The sequence below is a fragment of the Prionailurus viverrinus genome, chromosome C1 (assembly GCF_022837055.1).
Source record: "Prionailurus viverrinus isolate Anna chromosome C1, UM_Priviv_1.0, whole genome shotgun sequence".
Taxonomy (NCBI): Eukaryota; Metazoa; Chordata; class Mammalia; order Carnivora; family Felidae; genus Prionailurus; species Prionailurus viverrinus.
The window spans coordinates 142425581-142443545 of NC_062568.1; the positions used below are offsets into that span (position 1 = coordinate 142425581).

General features: G+C 40.5%; 1 protein-coding gene across 25 annotated transcripts in view; it reads left to right on the top strand.

Moving 5' to 3' along the window:
• Nucleotides 1–17965, top strand: part of DDAH1 (dimethylarginine dimethylaminohydrolase 1) — a 244319-nt gene that overhangs the window by 210738 nt on the left and 15616 nt on the right. For all 25 annotated transcript variants that reach the window (XM_047869776.1, XM_047869782.1, XM_047869793.1 and 22 more), the window contains 2 exons: nt 310–383; nt 1209–1328. In XM_047869776.1, coding sequence (XP_047725732.1) covers nt 310–383; nt 1209–1328 — 194 coding nt within the window. The remainder of the gene's footprint in view (nt 1–309; nt 384–1208; nt 1329–17965) is intronic.

The following is a 17965-nucleotide window of genomic DNA, read 5'->3' on the forward strand; positions in this document are numbered from 1 at the left end:
CGATCATGACATTCGGCGTCTTGTACTGCTCATATTGCAAGACATCACTAGTTTATCAAATTAAAATTTATTAGAAATGTTTGCTCATCTTACAGAACACTTGGCAGAACAAGCTTCTTGCAATCCAAGGTTTTACTGTGGTTTGAAATCAGTTTAGTGTAAAGAGAGCAGGGGTCAGAGTACAAGCAGAGCTGCCTTCTGTGATAGGAAAGAACTGTGTGGTGCTTTAAAGTCATTATTTACAAATAAAGAAATAGTGTGCCGTCACTGGTGCCACATACTCACTATGTTCCATGACATTTATTATAGGCAGAGAATTTTTTGTGGGCCTTTCCAAAAGGACAAATCAACGAGGTGCTGAAATCTTGGCTGATACTTTTAAGGTAGGTAAAGGATAATTTATGCCCAGCATACAGTAATTATTTAATAAATATTCATAGACACATTGAATCAGTATGTCACGAATAATGGTATCTATATGTCACCAGCTTTGCAAAATAATGCCTAATATTTGTACATTTGCTAGAAGTTTTAAGAGTTATCAAATTCAAATTTCTCAATAAATAAGCTGCATTGGCCCACCATAGCCACAAAAGACAAAGTTATCATGGACGTCTTCTGTTTTCTCTCAGTGTATAATCATGCAACCACCTGGCAGATTTCCTGGCACAATAAATGACTTCAAGAAAATTCTGGGGACCCAGCTAACTCTAACATGAAGTGTAGATTTTTTGGATTGGAATCAAGGATCACTTGTACTCGGGTACCTATTATGTGCTGGAAGCTGTGCTAGATATCGCACATACATCCTCTCATGGTCCCTTTACTCTATTGATTATTAATAGATTGACTCATCAGATGGCTTAGGAAGGGATATAATCCCCAAGAAGCTCTTTCCATCTTGAGGGTGTGAGGTTCTAGTTTGCACAGGATTTTCAGACATATCCTTCCAGAGTAGCCCACTCCGTAGATCAAGCAGCAAAGCTAGGTGTTGACACAGTCACACATCTGAGAGAAGTCTCTGCACTTTCTTCTTAAAAGTAGTCTTTATTTAATTGGCAATACCAAAACCTACAGGTCCCAGTTCTTCTTCCAGATATTCAGGGCCCCTGGCACCCTCTTTAGAAATAGGCATATTTGGGGCAGGTTTAAATCGGTTTTAGAATTATTCTGCAATGCCAAACTGCTTGTTTCTATTATACGCATAGGACTATGCAGTCTCCACAGTCCCGGTGGCTGATGCTTTGCATTTGAAGAGTTTCTGCAGCATGGCTGGGCCTAACCTAATCGCAATTGGATCCAGTGAATCTGCACAGAAGGCCCTAAAGGTAGAAACAAAACTATGCTTCTTAATGCAACAGGCAATGTCTACCACATGTTTTTTTCTAATTCTGTCTACTGGGCGGGCAGCAAGCAGGATTGGGAGGAAGAGAATAGGCTGGTACTGGAACTTTCTCAGATATACTATCGTGACCTCAGATTCATTGAGAACCAGCAACACCTAAGTGTTGGAAGAACTCATCACTGGTGAAGCATTCTTACTCATCCACCAGGTTTCCTAGGAAGGCCGTGATTCAGACAGAATAAGAAATACCAAACTCAGGGTGTCTGGGTGGCTCAGTCGTTTAAGCATCCGACTTCGGCTCAGGTCATGATCTCACCGTCTGTGAGTTCGAGCCCTGTGTCAGGCTCTCTGCTGTCAGTGCAAAGCCTGGAGTCTGCTTTGGATTCTGTGTCTCCCTCTCTCTCTCTGCTCTTTCCCCTCTCATGCTTTGTCTCTCTTCCTCTCTCAAAAATAAGTAAACATTAAAAACAATTAAAATAAAAAAAATACCAAACTCATCACAGTTAATTCCTCCTGAAAAAAGGAAGGCATGCAGCCAGTAGCACTTTTCCTGAGTAAGATAGTTGGTACACAAGGGGTTCTATTATTCTTACCCTTTTGTATGTCTGAAATATTTGATAATGATCTTTTAGAAAGGCACGATTGGGAAGTACATAAAAACCATAACTTCTTTGTTTGCATTTAGAACACTGAAATTTTAGGACAGGAATTTGTCTCATTTCACAGGTGAGAATAGGAAAGCACAGAAAAATTGTGATTTGCCCAAATCACACAGCTAGGTCAATAGTGGAAGTCATTGATAATGAAGAAAACCTTCCACTGCTACAGTGCTTTATAGTCCAAAGACCCATTCCTTCTCTGTAACTAACAGCCCCGTGAGATCATCTGGACGCTCTTTCAGGGCAAAGACTATGTCTGTTTTGCTCACTATTGTTCTCCTTCGTGCTTGGTCCATGGTGGGCCCTTAATAAAAATCAGGTTTGGGGCGCCTGGGTGGCGCAGTCGGTTAAGTGTCTGACTTCAGCCAGGTCACGATCTCGCGGTCCGTGAGTTCGAGCCCCGCGTCGGGCTCTGGGCTGATGGCTCAGAGCCTGGAGCCTGTTTCCGATTCTGTGTCTCCCTCTCTCTCTGTCCCTCCCCCGTTCATGCTCTGTCTCTCTCTGTCCCAAAAATAAATAAATGTTGAAAAAAAAAATTAAAAAAAAAAATCAGGTTAATGGATGAATAAATAAGTCAGAGAGGCGATAGTATCTCCATTTTGCAGATGAAAACTAGATCAAATGACTCACCCCAGGCCCCGAGGCTAGCACTAAATGGTGGGCTGGCATTACCACCCCCTCCTCATGATTTACTGAAGGACTAAAGAGAGAAGTTCTTCTCAGGCAAAGAGAGGAAGTCTGTGCCCCAAGGTGCACAATTAATTTTTGTGCCCTTTTAGGTCTTTACTTGTCTACCTGAGTGCTAGACTTGGCGCAGTTTGTCTCAGAAGAAATCATTGCCTGCCATTTACTGAATTTTCCCCCTGCATTTTCTGCAGCTTCTTCAGCCAGCTCTGCTGGCCTTTCCATCTTCCTTTTCTCATACCATATCTTTGATTGTATTTCTAGGACTTTAACAATTGTTGCTAAACAACCTGCCTCAGAACTTGAATTTGGTGGCTTTTTCTATGCTCCCTTTTTTGTTCTGCTTCATCTGGGTGGCTATGTCAACTTTACACATAAAGAAGGTGGTGCCTTGAAAGAAAGTATTTGATGGATGGTATCACTCAAAGGATCTAGGAAGATTATTTTTCTCCTCAGGGTCTAACTGTGGTGTTTATCCATGGCAACTGGGTTGGTCAGCACATGTCTGAAATTGAGTATAAGGGAGGGAGAGGGCTGAAACTGGTTTATACTGTGCTCTTGTGTTAATTAGCAGAAGGAACCTCTTCTGGGTAGACAAATTACAAAAAGTAGCCCCATCTGCCATTCTGGGTAGACTAGATCCCTAACTCAAGTAGCTTGGTCCCTAATTCAGATAGGTCACTTACTCAAATAGTCTGGAGAAGCAAACATCTAACAAATTAAGAAATAATACAATTATGGTTAACTAACAAAACATTCTATGAAGTAGTCCTGACTGCTTTCACAAGACAGGATGGAGCTCCTTGAAGCCTAGATATTGGGAGAAAACTTCACAGACAAAAATGGGCCTAGATGTGGGTCTTAAAGGATTTGGCAGGGCGGGATTCAGTGAGACAGTGTGCCAGGTGGGGACACAGTATAAGTAAAGACTGAGCCAGACACATACAAACTAGTCTAACCAATGAAGAGTTTTCCTGTGAGCTCCGGGAGATACAACTGGATGGAGCAGATGAAGTCTGAAGAAGTAGGGACTTAAAAGTGAGGAAGAAGATGAGCTTTTCTCCATGAAACATGGCTTTTGAACATGGGCTTCTGAAGAGAAGGGTTTGTATTGCTTTAGAGATGTTGAACCAGCATTCCTTTTGAAAAAAAAAAAAAAAAGATGAAGGGGAAAGACCTTGCAATCCGAAAAGAGGACCACTGATAACCTGGGAAAAGAAAGCCAAGCCCCAAATCCCATTGTATGCCTTAGTAACTCACCACCTTTTTATTCTCCCTTCATCTTTCCCTTCCCATTGTCAAGTCAAGTCCTCTAAGGTCACATCTTTTAAGGGCCTCCTATGTGGACTTTACAGTCCTCCTTCCTGTAGAGTCTATTTGAGTTAGTGTTAATAATGATGCTCACTCTATACTTGAAACCTTCTGTGTCAGAAGCTATAAATAATCCTCACTAGAAAGGCATTCACTCTTTGGAGATCATGTTTTCCATCAGCAAATGTGCTTCCTAAGCCACAGGCCTGTAGAGTTAGCTAATGCCTACCTGCCATGTTTCTAGCATCAAAAAGATTCTCTTATTTGTAGTGAAAGCAGATGGACAAAGTAAGAATAGTGAGATCTCCATGCAGGCATGTTCTCAGGTCGGAACTAGGTGGGTTGGTGAAATTCAGATTTAGTGAACTGAACTGTTTATTTATTTGAGAACAGTTTTGGCTTCTGTATTAGAAAAGTCAATAAAATTGATAGTGTGGCAAGTCCTACTACTAATTTGGAGATATCAATACTGATATAGATAGGCAGAAAGACAAATGGATAGAAACAAATAGATCATTTGCACATAGTGAACACATTTTTTTCCATTTGACAGGTGAAAATACTGAGATCTGCTGAAATAAAACATTTTGAATACAGTCTCGGGGTTTTGGAATCAGATTTCCTGGGCCTTAATTTTCTTCCCCCCAGTTGCCCACCTCACTCTATACCTGTTCTTTTTCAATTGGAAAACTTTTCCCAATTATTTTGCCATAAAATTATTCTGGCTAGGCTTCCTCTTTCTCCTTTCCTCTCTCCAACTACCCACTACCTCTTCCCATTTTTTTTTGCTGCAGTGTCCAGGATCTGACCCATCAGGAAAGATGTGAGTTGGTCCCAGATGTCTGTTTTTCCCTTGCAAATCTTGATGTCTCTGTAGAGAAGCCTGTGGCCATTTGGGCATCTCGTTGAAGGGCATAGCACTTAAACAGGTGAATCATGCCTTCCTGTGCCACACACTGAGAGCTTGAATACTTCCCACATCTGTCACTGCTTGTGGAATACTTGCCTCCTTCAGAGCCAGAAAACTATTTCTTACATATTCATGCAAAGCTGAGAGCCCAAGGGTTTCTGGTTAGACTTATTGCATTTGAAACACTTTGTAATGGGTTGCAATCAATTTTGGTTAATGAAGTGGGATCTTATGGAGATAGTCATCATATCTGTCTAGGTTGTAGTAGATTTAACGGTGTGTGCATTGTATATTTAAATGAAATCATCAGTCTAGGAAGACTTGAGCAACTCTCTGCTAAAAAGCCAGAACACATTTAATACAGGGCACATTTAATACACATTTAACACAGAGTATATTTACTGAAAGGAAGGAAAAAGGGATATATTATTACTGCATTTTCCTGTTGATATGGCCAAGGTGCTGGAGGTTAGGTTGATTTGAACAAATATCTAAAGACATTTAACATCAAGTTTTACCCTTGAAATACGATTATCTAAGCAAAATTCATCTTTAGAGCAACCTGTCCATTTTACAGTTTTTTCCCCATACTTTCCATAATTCTGCTCATGCCTTTGGGCAATTATACCTTCATCCTGCCCTTCTAACTGCAAGAGAATTCAATCACCAAAAAATACGTATTCTATTATTTCATTCATTTACAGTTAAACAAAAGACAAAACTTTAAGAGGTAAGGGAATTGTGGTCCAGTGGGCCATTTTGTATTTATAATTTTTAAAGTTACAGAATTATGTATATAATGTATTATTGGAAGTGGGCTGAAATTAAGTTACATAAAGTAATTTTCCAAAATCTAGGCCTAACCCTTAAACCCTTACTTTACCTGCTACATGATTCCTGTCTTTCCTGCAGACAAGCTTGTTTTTTATTTTATTAATGAAGAAAGAAAAGACAAACTTCATACCCCTTGAGCAACATCTTCCCATTTTCCCTACCCCCAGCCCTTATACACCTTAAATATATACAAGTTTTGTCAGTTATACCTCAATAAAGTTGGGGAGGCAAAGACATGACAACAAGTAGATTTGTGCCACATCTCATCCATTTTTTTTTTCTAGATCCATTCCAAAATCGACTTGCTTTCCAGGAACCTGGATTAATTACATGGTCTCTGTCATAGGAGGACATACTGTAATTCCTGCCCTCTGGAGGGACTCACTATATTGATTTTTAACTCAATCTCCTTGGTGGCATTCAGTCCTCCAGTCAATTAAGGGGGGGTGGGGGGGAAGTGGAGAAAGGAAGGAAAGACAAAGGGAGGGAGGCAGAGTAAGAGGGAGGATGACATTTAGCTGAAATTTTCCCAAAACTAGGGAGATGAAGAAGCTCAAACCTGGAAGCCCCGCGGAACTGACAAGCTGGGGGGGGGGGGGGGGGGGGGCTGTGCCATCTGCTGGCCAGGCAGCAAGTCACCAGGAGTGCTGTCACCTTCCTAACCCCTCAGGGAAACCAGTTATTTGCTCCTTTTGGCATCTACAATTTTGTTTATTGGCCTTTTTTAAAATTCCATTCTTTTGTATCACAACAAATTATTATTTTTAAATGCTTTTGATAGAAGTACTAAAAGGATGTGGTAAGAAAAGAATTATGAGTTCACCACTCCTTTTTTTGGTCCTTGTCATGTAAATGGAGCTGAAATATAGTAAGTGGAAATCCAGTAGACTTGTAATTTTAAATTAAGATGCTCATAACGTATCTTGATGGAAATGTCTTTTGGTTTCTTATCTACTTCCTGAAATAACTAACTGCATTTGTAAGATTTCTTGAATGAGGACATGGGCTGCTTCGCAGAGAATTTAAATTCCATAGCACGAAGCATGTTTTTTCTTTTGAATGACTAACTATATAACAGAGGTCACTCAGACAGTATTTCCTCTCATTTTGACTCAGCGTCAGCATTGATTTTTTGTCCAAAAATGTCCATGTTATTTTATAGATGGTCACATAAAGAAAGAAATGGAAAAACCCTTAATGTGTTTGGATTTTGTACGTTTTTTTATTGCCTGGAATTTCCTTTGATGATAACTGGAACAACAAATAGCAAAAACCAAAAGGCAGAATGAGACCTAACTAGTATCAACAGGGTGATTGAAATGGAAAAATAAAGACTTTGCATTTCTAGTTGTTGTTGTCACAGGGAATTATGGTGTGTAGCCACAAGATTTCCTACTTTGGGTCTCTTCTGTGAAATATATGCTGACAGTCCCATTGTAGGTTTAATTTAGTCTTATTTGGTTGTCTGTTCTAGTTGTATTCATGAGACCCACAAAACAATGACTTAAAAAAAAAATCTACCATGCCTGAATTAAGAAATTAACAGAAAACCAAATCGCCTCTGAGTTTGTAACAACTGTTTATGCTTTTTTCCTGGCAGCGGTTGCCTTATCTGACGATATTCCCAGAGCTGTATGCCAACAAGGCTGGGGTGGCCAAAAGAAAATACTTTGGCATGATAGGGCCATAAATAATCTGAAGCTATGAGACCAAACAGCCATGCTGAATTTCAGCACTAGTTCCAAGGCAGGAAGAAGGCAAAATTAGCCAAGTAGGAGAAAGGGAATAATAATAGGGTTTTATTCTCTTGAGGTTTCAGGAAAATTTCAGAGGAAGAAATTACATTTAAAGGACCATTTATTCTGTCCATTATACGATGGGACATCAAAAAATACTCAATAGACTTTATGGGATGTTATAGGGGGAAATCAAGCATCTGTTGTGTGACTGAACAAATGTCCTCTGAATGGGCCTTTGAATCCAAGACTCTTGCTTACAAAAGAAAAGGCCTAAGTGACTTTAAATGAGTGTTTTCTAATGAGAAGTGTGGTTTAAAACCACCTGCGGAACTTTCTGAAAACACACTGCCCTGGACCTATCCCAGAGAACCCTAACATTCTGGGTCTGGGTTCAAGCCCCAGCATCTGCATTTTTGAAAAGCTCCACAGATGATCTAGGAGCACAGATGAAGTTGAGAGCCACACTGCCCTCATGGATTTCTGCAACTTCCAAAAGCACCTAGCTTAGAATCCTGAATAACACACACCTGAAGAATCCAGCCACTATGCATTGTAGGTGCAAAAGTATGCATTCTGCGTAGCAATAAAAGTAGAGAAAGTGTCATGATTAAAGCCATCAAAAGCTAGAAACCCCTTACCTTTTTGCTGCCTGGAGTTCAACATTGCGTAACTTAAAATATAACACCTAACTGGGCAATAGCTTGAATGCCAATATTTAATCCATTTGGCATGCTAAAATTCCTTATTAAAATATTCCAAGTGACCAAAAAAATCGCTGTTATCATTTTCTGAGGGCAGGATATTTGCATTTGACTCACGTTTCTGTACCCCCTCCCCCAACACACACACACACACACACACACACACACACACACACACACACATCTAACAGGACCTGATCTCAAGGTGTGAAGTTTTGTGCCAAAGAGGCAAAAAGGTTAAACTTCACACACCATTACTGATATTAAAGAATGTACCTTTGAAAATAATAGTATGTTGGGACACCTGGGTGGCTCAGTCGGTTGAGCGTCCAACTCTCAGCTCAGGGCATGATCTCTGGGTTCATGAATTCTAGCTCCACATTGGGCTCTCTGTTATCAGCCTGGAGGCTGCTTTGGATGCTCTGTCCTCCTGTCTCTCTGCCCCACCCCACTGATACTCTCTCTCTCTCAAAAAAAAAAAAATAAGCATTAAAATAAATAAATAATCATATGTTGATTCTAGTAAAGAAGCATAGTTGTCCAAAGGTCCAAATGGCTATGAGAACTAAGCAGATAACTTTGTTATCTTGGGTAATCCATGGGTTGTCATTCTGGCTCTGCCACCAACTCTCCCCATGGGTGACCCCTGTCTCCTGTACTCAATCTCATTCTAAACAAAGTTGAATCAGCCTCACTAGAGAATGAGAGCTTCATTCTTTTCCATTGGAAGTTTCAGGGTAAAGGACTGTGTCTTGAACATGTGGATGTGCAAACACCTGGCAAAAAGTAGGACCAGAACAGGGATAGTTCCAAAGTGGGTTGACTGTAGACTCTTTGATCACTGTGACATTGTTCTTTCGATGGCTGTGGGTGATTGAAGACTTGTGCTTAGCTGAATATCTTCATGCCTGTTTGAGGATAGAAAACCACAGCAGACTCCAACCTAATTCCATCTTTCTTTGAGGAGGCATCAATGGCATCCAACTATCAAATTGGATATCTAACAAACATCATTTTGTAATTTATACATAAAAATCTAATAGGAAAAAAAGGTGAAGCTCCCAAAAGCCCTTGTTACTGTCCCTTTTGCAGAAAGGCTTCTTTAAAGACAATTGAAAAAATAAAACCGGGGCAGAGGAAAAGAGTCACAGCTGAGCTTGAAGCTTGAGCTTCCTATTGCTGGATGAGCTTCCAGCAACTCTTTATTGAGGAGCAACTATATGAAAGATAGTTCCCCACACACAGGAGACACTGAGATGAGTGAGAAACAGTCTCTGCCCTCAAGGTCCCTCCAGCCTGATTGAAGAAATAGGGCAGGACATGAAGATATAAATGCTGTCACAGTGTAACATAAGATAAATGAGTAATTAGTACAGGGTCCTCATAGAGAGGATGGGAGTACTAAGGGGGGAGTGATCACAGGAGGTAGGAGTCAAAGTCTGAGTAGACCAGAATGAACAGCAAGCCTGCCATAGAGAAGGAGTGGTTATTACGAACAGGAGAACTAGGGAAATGTCTATTTTATGATCCATAGACAATGGCTGGACCAAGAGCTGGGTGCAGGGAAAGAAAGTTAAGTTTCCAGACATAAGTTGGGGCTGGTCCAGAAGTCAAAGAGTGAGGCATTTCTTACCTGCAGGCTGTGGGGAGGCACTCAGAGTTTTTCGCAGAGGTGTAAAAGCTGAAGGTGGTGTTTCAGAAAAATCTATCTGGCAGTATGCCTGTGATGATTTAACAGGGATAAAGATTAGGAGGAATAAAATTAGTTCGGTGCCATCACACAGTCCAGAAATAAAGAAGAGGAGGTCTGGACGAGGGAAATAGCCATGAAAATAGAAAGGGCTGTACAGAAGCTGAGTTCCATTTGGAAAAGTAATAGAACACTGTGACTGAGGGATGTGAGGAGCATGGGAGAAAAAAGGAGCCGATCAGCACTTTGACAGATATTTATAGAACTCCTACTCTGTACCAGGCATTGTACTAGGTCCTAGGGGACAATGATGAACAAAATGACTTCAGAAATGACTACCAGATGGGTGACTTTGGTGGAATTTTGGGAAAAGAGTTCCAGTTCTCCCTATCTGGGAGGACCTATCATGAGGACCATGAACTCAGTCCTCCCCTTCCATGCAGGAACAAACTATAGAAGATCAGTGGGCAGAAGTATGTTGCTGGATTTCACTGACCTAGATTCACATTTTGGGAACTGAGCTATACTCAGACATATTCAAGTGACAGTGGCTCGGGTAGACATCCGATGTCTAAGCTCGTAAGACACTAACGGGGTTGGCTCCCATTTCACTTTCCATTGGCAGCAGTCTGTGGCTCATCCAAATTTGGAGTCTCTGTCCTTTACTCTTTTCCATTTATTTATTTTTTTATCTTTATCTACTCACTCTCAAGGCACACCAAAAAAATCACTTCAATATTTACATGCCCTCCATCTCCAGCAGTGTCCTGTTGTTTTTTTGGCTGAAGTGAGTTGGCAAGAGACTGGCCCCCTCCTTTGAAAAAAAAAAAAAAACAGGATGATTTCTGTGTCACAGGCTGAAATGATGCATCACAGCACGGCCTATGTGATACTCTGGGCCATGCCAACACCAGTACCCTTAATGTTGAAGGGATTAGGAAATGTATCAGTTGAGCTAGTAGGGAGGATGGTTGAGTTTTAGGTTACTGTTTCTCTGTGGAAATCACATGTATTACATGCCTTAGGTGTTAATGAGTATCCTATTGCTTGGCTGAAGGTTAATAAAGCATATAGTAAAATATAGACCCTAAATTAGAAGTGACATGTTACCCATGAATTATTCTCCAGCCTCTAAGGAAACCATCCATACCACCTCATATAATACCAGAATTAGGCCATCCTTTGAAATAATGACATGCAAGAGAAACAAATTAAATTTGCCACCACCTTCCTGCAAAACCATTCCACTAGTGTTTCTAGTGCTATTAAAAATCACTATCTCTCCTTATTTTTATCTTTCAAAATGTCATATTAGTCCAGCAATCTGTAAGAATATTTCTAGATCTGGGGCACGTGGAGGGTTTAGTTGGTTGGGCATCTGGCTCTTGATTACGGTTCAGATAATGATCTCATGGTCATGGGGTCCAGCCCCACATTGGGCTCTGTGCTAGGCATGGAGCCTGCTTGGGATTTTCTCTCTCCTTCTTCCTCTGCTTCTCCCCAACATGCATGTGTGTGCACACACTCTCTCTCTCTGTCTCTCTTTCTCTCTCTCTCTCTCTCTCTCTCTCTCTCTCTCTCTCTTTGGGAAAGAAAAAGAATATTTCTAAACTTACTTTTCATTTATGATCACTGGATGCTGCAGTTGAGGCCCACTATTACTCAAACACTATCTGTCTGCAGATGTTAAAAAAGGAAGCTTTGGAAATATGTTACAACAGCCATTCCCTTTTAATCTCTTTCTGAAGTGGAATTAAGTTCAAAGCTGTGACCACAAATCCAGAGGTGGCTCATCATACAGAGTTCAACCAAAAAATAAAAAAAATAAAAACCAAAAAATGGCAATTGGAAGCTAAATGAAAGGTGTTGAATCTATTACATCTCGTGCACATTTTCTAGTCACTCATTTGTTTTTCCATCCATACTCTGGCAAGTGATAAGAGCTCAAGATAGCTCACATGTAGTTGTAATATCAGTAGCAGTAATAATACCTTTTCGGTGTGAAAATCATGTTAATTTAATTTGAGAAGTCTAAGTTACTGGGTTTTAAACTTTAGTATGCCCAAGGATCACCCAAAATGCACATTTGAATGCACGTCACATTCCTGAGGTTCACCAGGAGAAATTCTGATTGAGCAAGACTAGGAGGATGGAGCCCAGGAACCACTGCATGGTTTGGATGCAGGTAATCCACAGATCACACTGTGAGAAACACTGGCTCTGTCTGGAATCCACAGAGTGAACAGAAAATGCCACCTGCTATCATTCAGAATAATATCACATTGAGTAGAAATAACTGGCACTTCAGAGAAATAGCTCTCGTGGGAAAGAAAACAATGCAGAATTCCACTAGATGATTGAAATACAAATGCTTATGAACAACTAACTTTTCTCTAAAATGATGTATCTTTTTAGTGGGGGGGGGGATGCTTACAGAGTAAAAGATACATATCATGTGTTACATCTGGTGCCTTTCTCTCTGTTGATAACACTTGCCTATTAAAAACAATGTATTGGAAGCAAGTTCTGATTCTCATTAGGCGTAAAGGCCATCAGACTTGAATAGAAAAGTCTACATTTCTTCTGAGCCCTACCATCGTCTGGCTTGAAAATAAACACGATACTAAATTCTTCAATTAGGAATAGTGGAAGGAGGAAGGAAACCCAGATCTCTGTTTGAGTAAGAAGTTTGGTCCCATCCTTCAGCTTGTTAGGGAGAATTTGAGAAGGGCTTCTGGAGAGCAACCAAAGCTGATTAAAGTCAGAGATTCAGTAACCAGTGTTGATTGCACAGGATATGGCACAAGTATTGATGGGCAACTCTTCATTGCTCTTCACTAAAGGTTGAGCTCTGAGTAAGTGTGTCTTATAGGAAATTGCCTCTGGAGACTTTAGGAGTATTTTAATAGTTACTGAAATGTGGAAATGCATTGCTAAAAGATTATTCATTCATTCAACATTTAACAAATGTGTATTAAGCATCTACCATCCGCCAAGCACTGCTGCAAAACACTGCACAAACGGCCAGTGGTGTAACTGTGCCTCTCTGGAAGCTTTTCAATAATCGTCTGTCCTTCTGGGATGACTTGGATACTTTGACTTAATCGAATTCAAGTAGTATGTCAATCACCCAAGGGATCAAAATATATATAATGGAAAGGTAAAACTATGTATGTTACTTTCTGAATCAATCAATGACTCTCAGCTAGTGGCCTTTTCCAGCTTCTTATCCCCTCCTTCCTTTTAAATGAGCACATTGCTACTTGGAATAGTCATTTCTCAGCTTCCTTTGTACTAGTTATAAGAATGAAACTAAGTATTACCAATGAGATAAAAGTAGAAGTGCTGGCTGTGAAATCCAGGATCTGGACTGAAAGGGAAGAGTTGTACCCTTTTCCCTTTCCTGAATTTTACTGCTTGAAAAGGGGATGTGATGGTTGGAGCATCCAGCAGCTATTTTATACCACGAGGACAAGGGCTAGATCCTAGGTATGGCAGAGCAAAAAGCTAGAAGGACCCTGGACTCCTGATGACACTATAACCTCAAAACTCCCATATCAGAGAGAAATAAACTCTTTAAAGTCTCTTTGGAGAGCAGGTAGTTTCTATTATAGCCAAATTTAGCCCTAATTGATGAAGGCTGTTCGTGTTCATTAGGCATTAGGAGAAAAATTCAAGCTGTCAAAACAACAGAGATTTATTGGTCCCCGTAGTCTAAAGTAATGCAGACTTGACAGTAGGTTTGATTGATCTGCTCAATGATGCCATCAAAGAACCAGATTCTTTTGTCTCTCTTCTTCACCTTACACAGATGCACTTCACCATAAAGCTGGCTCCCATTCAGGGCAGCACAGTGACTGCCAGCAGCTTTCTGACTACATGCTTGCTCACCTGTATTCAGGAAGAGAGACATTAATCTTCTTAGAAAAGTAAGGACGCTTCCTTCGGATCTTGTCCATTCTTATTAGTCTGAATTGGGCTTCTGCCCATCCCTGAACCACTAACTATAACCAAGGGGTGAATTACACTGGAGCTACAATTCCCTGATTGCACAGAGGCCTGCTGAGACACTGCAGCAAACTCACAGGGGGGCCCCATGGCCTATTTTAAATTTTCAAAAATAGCACAGATGTACCTGTCAGACATCACACACAATTCTACTGTTAGATTGCTTGGACCTAACTACTTAATAAACAAAAAGTGTTAGGGTATTCTTTGGACAGGAGTATTGTGTTTATTTTGGTTGTGATTAGGTTTTGTTGGCCTCGAGGCACCATGAAAATATTACTGAGACACGACGCGTTCTGAACCAAGAAAGGAGTCCCTGGCCTAGAGTCAAGGGTAGAAATAATTTCCCCTTATTATGTGGGCTACACTGGGCTGTGTGGATATGCAAATGAAAAGTGGGGTAGTTAGGAAGATAGCAAAGAACAGATGTGGGGGAAGCAAATCCTGAATTGCCCTGAAGGAGGGAATTGTCTTTATTTAGGAACATACAACTCCTTTGGGGTGAAAGGTGGGATCCTTGAAGGCTTGGGGTCGCCAGACAATACAGCAAGAGAGAAAGCAAAAACAAATGTCCTTTGTTAGAAGCACTAGGAACGTGGAGACAGGGAGAGAGAATTAAAAAGGGAGTGAGGAGTGACCTGAGGCACAAGGCAAGGTTGGCAAGTCTTTGAAGAACACCAGAGTTCTCTATTCTAAGTGTTCTTATTACTGCAGTACTCCAACCTGCCAGACTTGAGAAAAATCTATTACCCTATGTGAATAAGATTTTTTGAGGCAATCAAAGGAAGCCTGAGGTCCCTGTTTATGTTGCCATGGTTTAAAAGAAGGGTAGCACCTATAAAATAACTGTACCTCTGAATGGATCTAATTCACTGGAAGCTAGGACGAGAGATAACATGAGAATATAAGCTGCCTCCTTTCCCCTCTCACTCTTTATTTACCCCCAAGATTGGTAGAGATTATGGAGAGGGCACAGAATACTGGTTCTCGATCCTGTCTACACAGTAGAGATACCTGGGAGAAGTGTTTAAATAGAAATACTGTTGTTTTGTCTCCCTCCAGACCAACTAAATAAAAAATCTCTATGGTTGGGGTCCAGAAATCTGTACTTTTTAAAAAGCTCCCTGGATGATTTTAGTGTGTAACCAGGGTTGAGAACCACTGGTTCTCTATAATGTTACACAAATCAAGGAATAAGGTGCAAGACACTCTTATCTAGATCTTGTAGAGAAAAGAGACCCCCTTAAAGTGGAAGTGGAGGAGGAGATAGGGGAGGAGTTGATGTTGTTCCTTCTTGTCCCACTTAAATTCTCTCCACCAAACTAAGACCAGTAGAAAAGCCTGGACTGAGGCAGGAGAGCTAAGATCTAGTCCTCACTTTGCAGTTCACTAATTTTGTGTGCTTTTAGGTAAGTCAGTTTTTCATCTCTCTGAATTTCTGTAAGGGGCACCTGGGTGGCTCAGTCAGTTGAGCGTCTGACTCCGGCTCACATCACGATCTCCGAGTTCAGGAGCTCAAGCCACACGTAGGGCTCACTGCTGTCAGTGCACAGCCTGCTTCACATCTTCTGTCCCCCCATCTCTGCCCCTCCCCTGCATGCACTCTCTCTCTTTCTCAAAAATAAATAAACATTAAAAAAAGAGGGAAATGGGCTTGATAATTTCCAAATTCGTGCCTAGTTCTCAAACTTATGATTCTCAGTAGTCTATAAAATGACACCACTTCCCCAGCTGCTCAGATTATTTTATCAACATTCACTGTCTGACACTAGCAAAGGCCATATCCAGAAGGAAACAAGGTTTCTCCCCCACCCCATTTCAAAACATAAAACTTGAAACACAGAAAGCCAGGTAACTCCCCACACAAGAGTAGGAAAAATGAGGATGGCTGTTTTCTCCATTAGCCATGGTTTGGTTGTAGTCATTTACAGGGTATTTTGGTTTCTGGGAAAAGATATATGGGGACAACAGCTGTTTTCTTAAACACTAATCTCTTTCTTTTCAGGGCTCTTGTTAATTCAGAGGAAGAATTGAAGAGTAAATAGTATACTTATTTGGAAATTTGATTTCTTTCTTTTTCTGGTTAATTTTCCTCCTCTTTCCCATAACCATCTGCTCTTTTCCTAAAATATAAATAAATTTGATGACTTTATTCTAAAAACAGTGGTTTTCAACCAGAGGCAACTTTGCCCCCCAGGGGACACTTAGTAATATCTGGAGATATTTTTGTCACAGCATGGTGGGTGGGAGAGTGGATGCTGTGGGCGTGTAGTATAGTACGTAGAGGACAGGAATGCTACTAACCGTCCTACAGTGCACAGGAAGCCCCCATAAACAAAGAATATCCAGAGTGCTGAGGTTGGGAAACCCAGTCCTAAAATATGAATGAGATTTGTCCACCCTATTTCACAGAAATTGTGATTTCTGAGCACATGATAGTTAAGGTGCTTATGCCTGATGAAGGACAGCAGTGACTCCTGAACATCAAGTAGCCTGTGCTAGCAAGAGTGTTTTTCAGGAGCCAGGAATTAAGTAGCTATATACAGTACCAACGTTTATTAGATTTTTGTGTAACATACTATTTTCAGGTATTGGAACCACTTCATACACATGGGCAAAAACGTAATAAATATGAGATGATTATAGAAACTGAGTAACAAGGCCACATGTAATTGCCTTCGTGGGTACAGAGCCTCTAGAGATTTTCTTTTTGTTATGTTTATCTACTTATTTTGAGAGAGAGAGAAAGAGAGTGCACGTGTGGACTTGCATGAGTATGGCAGGCACACAGAGAGAGGGAGAGAGGGAATCCCAGGCAGGCTCCATACTGTCAGCGCAGAGCCTGATGTGGGGCTTGAACTCAACTAACCATGAGATCATGACCTGAGCCGAAATCAAGAATTGGATGCCTGAGCTACCCAGGCGCCCATCTCTAGAGATTTTCATTACCAGCCTTTGGAGGAAATGGAGTTGGAGCTTCTGGACCTGTGATGTTCCGACTCCTTTACTGACAAATTCAATGGAGAGTAAGCAGATTTTGTTTCAAGTATGTATGTTTAAAAAAAAAAAAAAAAACTGAAGGGGACGCCAGGGTGGCTCAGTTGGTTAAGGAGCCAAGTTTGGCTCAGGTCATGATCTCACAGTTCGTGAGTTCGAGCCCCGCGTCAGGCTGTGTGCTGATAGCTTGGAGCCTGCTTCTGATTCTGTGTCTCCCTCCCTCTCTCCCCCTTCCCTGCTCGTGCTCTTTTTCTATCAACAATAAATAAACGTTAAATTTTTTTAATTAATTAAAAAGATCTGATTAATCCATGTCACTACCATATAGGAAAAAGGAGACAAGTAAGATGTGGCAGAGAGGGGAGAAAGAAGACTTCAGTCTTTTTTATTAGCTTTATTGAAATATAATTTCCATACAATAACACTTAATTTTCATACACTTCACACTGTAAATGTACAATTCAATGAGTTTTGACAAAAGTATATGGTTGTTTTAAGTTCACTAGAATCTTAACTTTTCATAGTTGATTCTTTTACAAAAAGCTTGTGTTTTATGATTTTCTTCATAATTAGTTTTTTTGTTTATAATTTAAAAATATGTTTCTAGAAGAACTGTCTGAAATTATATGCTCCTACCTCACCTCATTTTGTAAAAGTGGCTTACAAAGATGCATGAAGGATAGCATAATAACCAGAAATAAAACAGAAGATTTAAAGGGAAAACAATGATTTAAATCGGTGCCAAGTTTAAGAATGCAGACCATGGATTCTCATTTCATTCTTGACATATAGGACAATCAGACTTTAGGCTTCCAGTTAGTATGAAAAGGGGAAAGCCTTTCCACATTTTCTTGGCATGTTTGAGAGCATCAGTGAATTTAGGCTCCTCTTTAGCAAACCCAGTTGCCACCCTTCCAAGAGTTCTTGAGTGTCATAAGCCCACTGAAGGTTAATCCCCAATTGTTGTTTGCCATGAGGAAGCAAAAGTTATATGAGCCAAATTTTAAAGCTAAAGTTATCTGTGTCATTAACAAAGAGGCAGTAGGGCTACTTAAAGTAACTTTAATGAAAGCCAACTCATACTAAC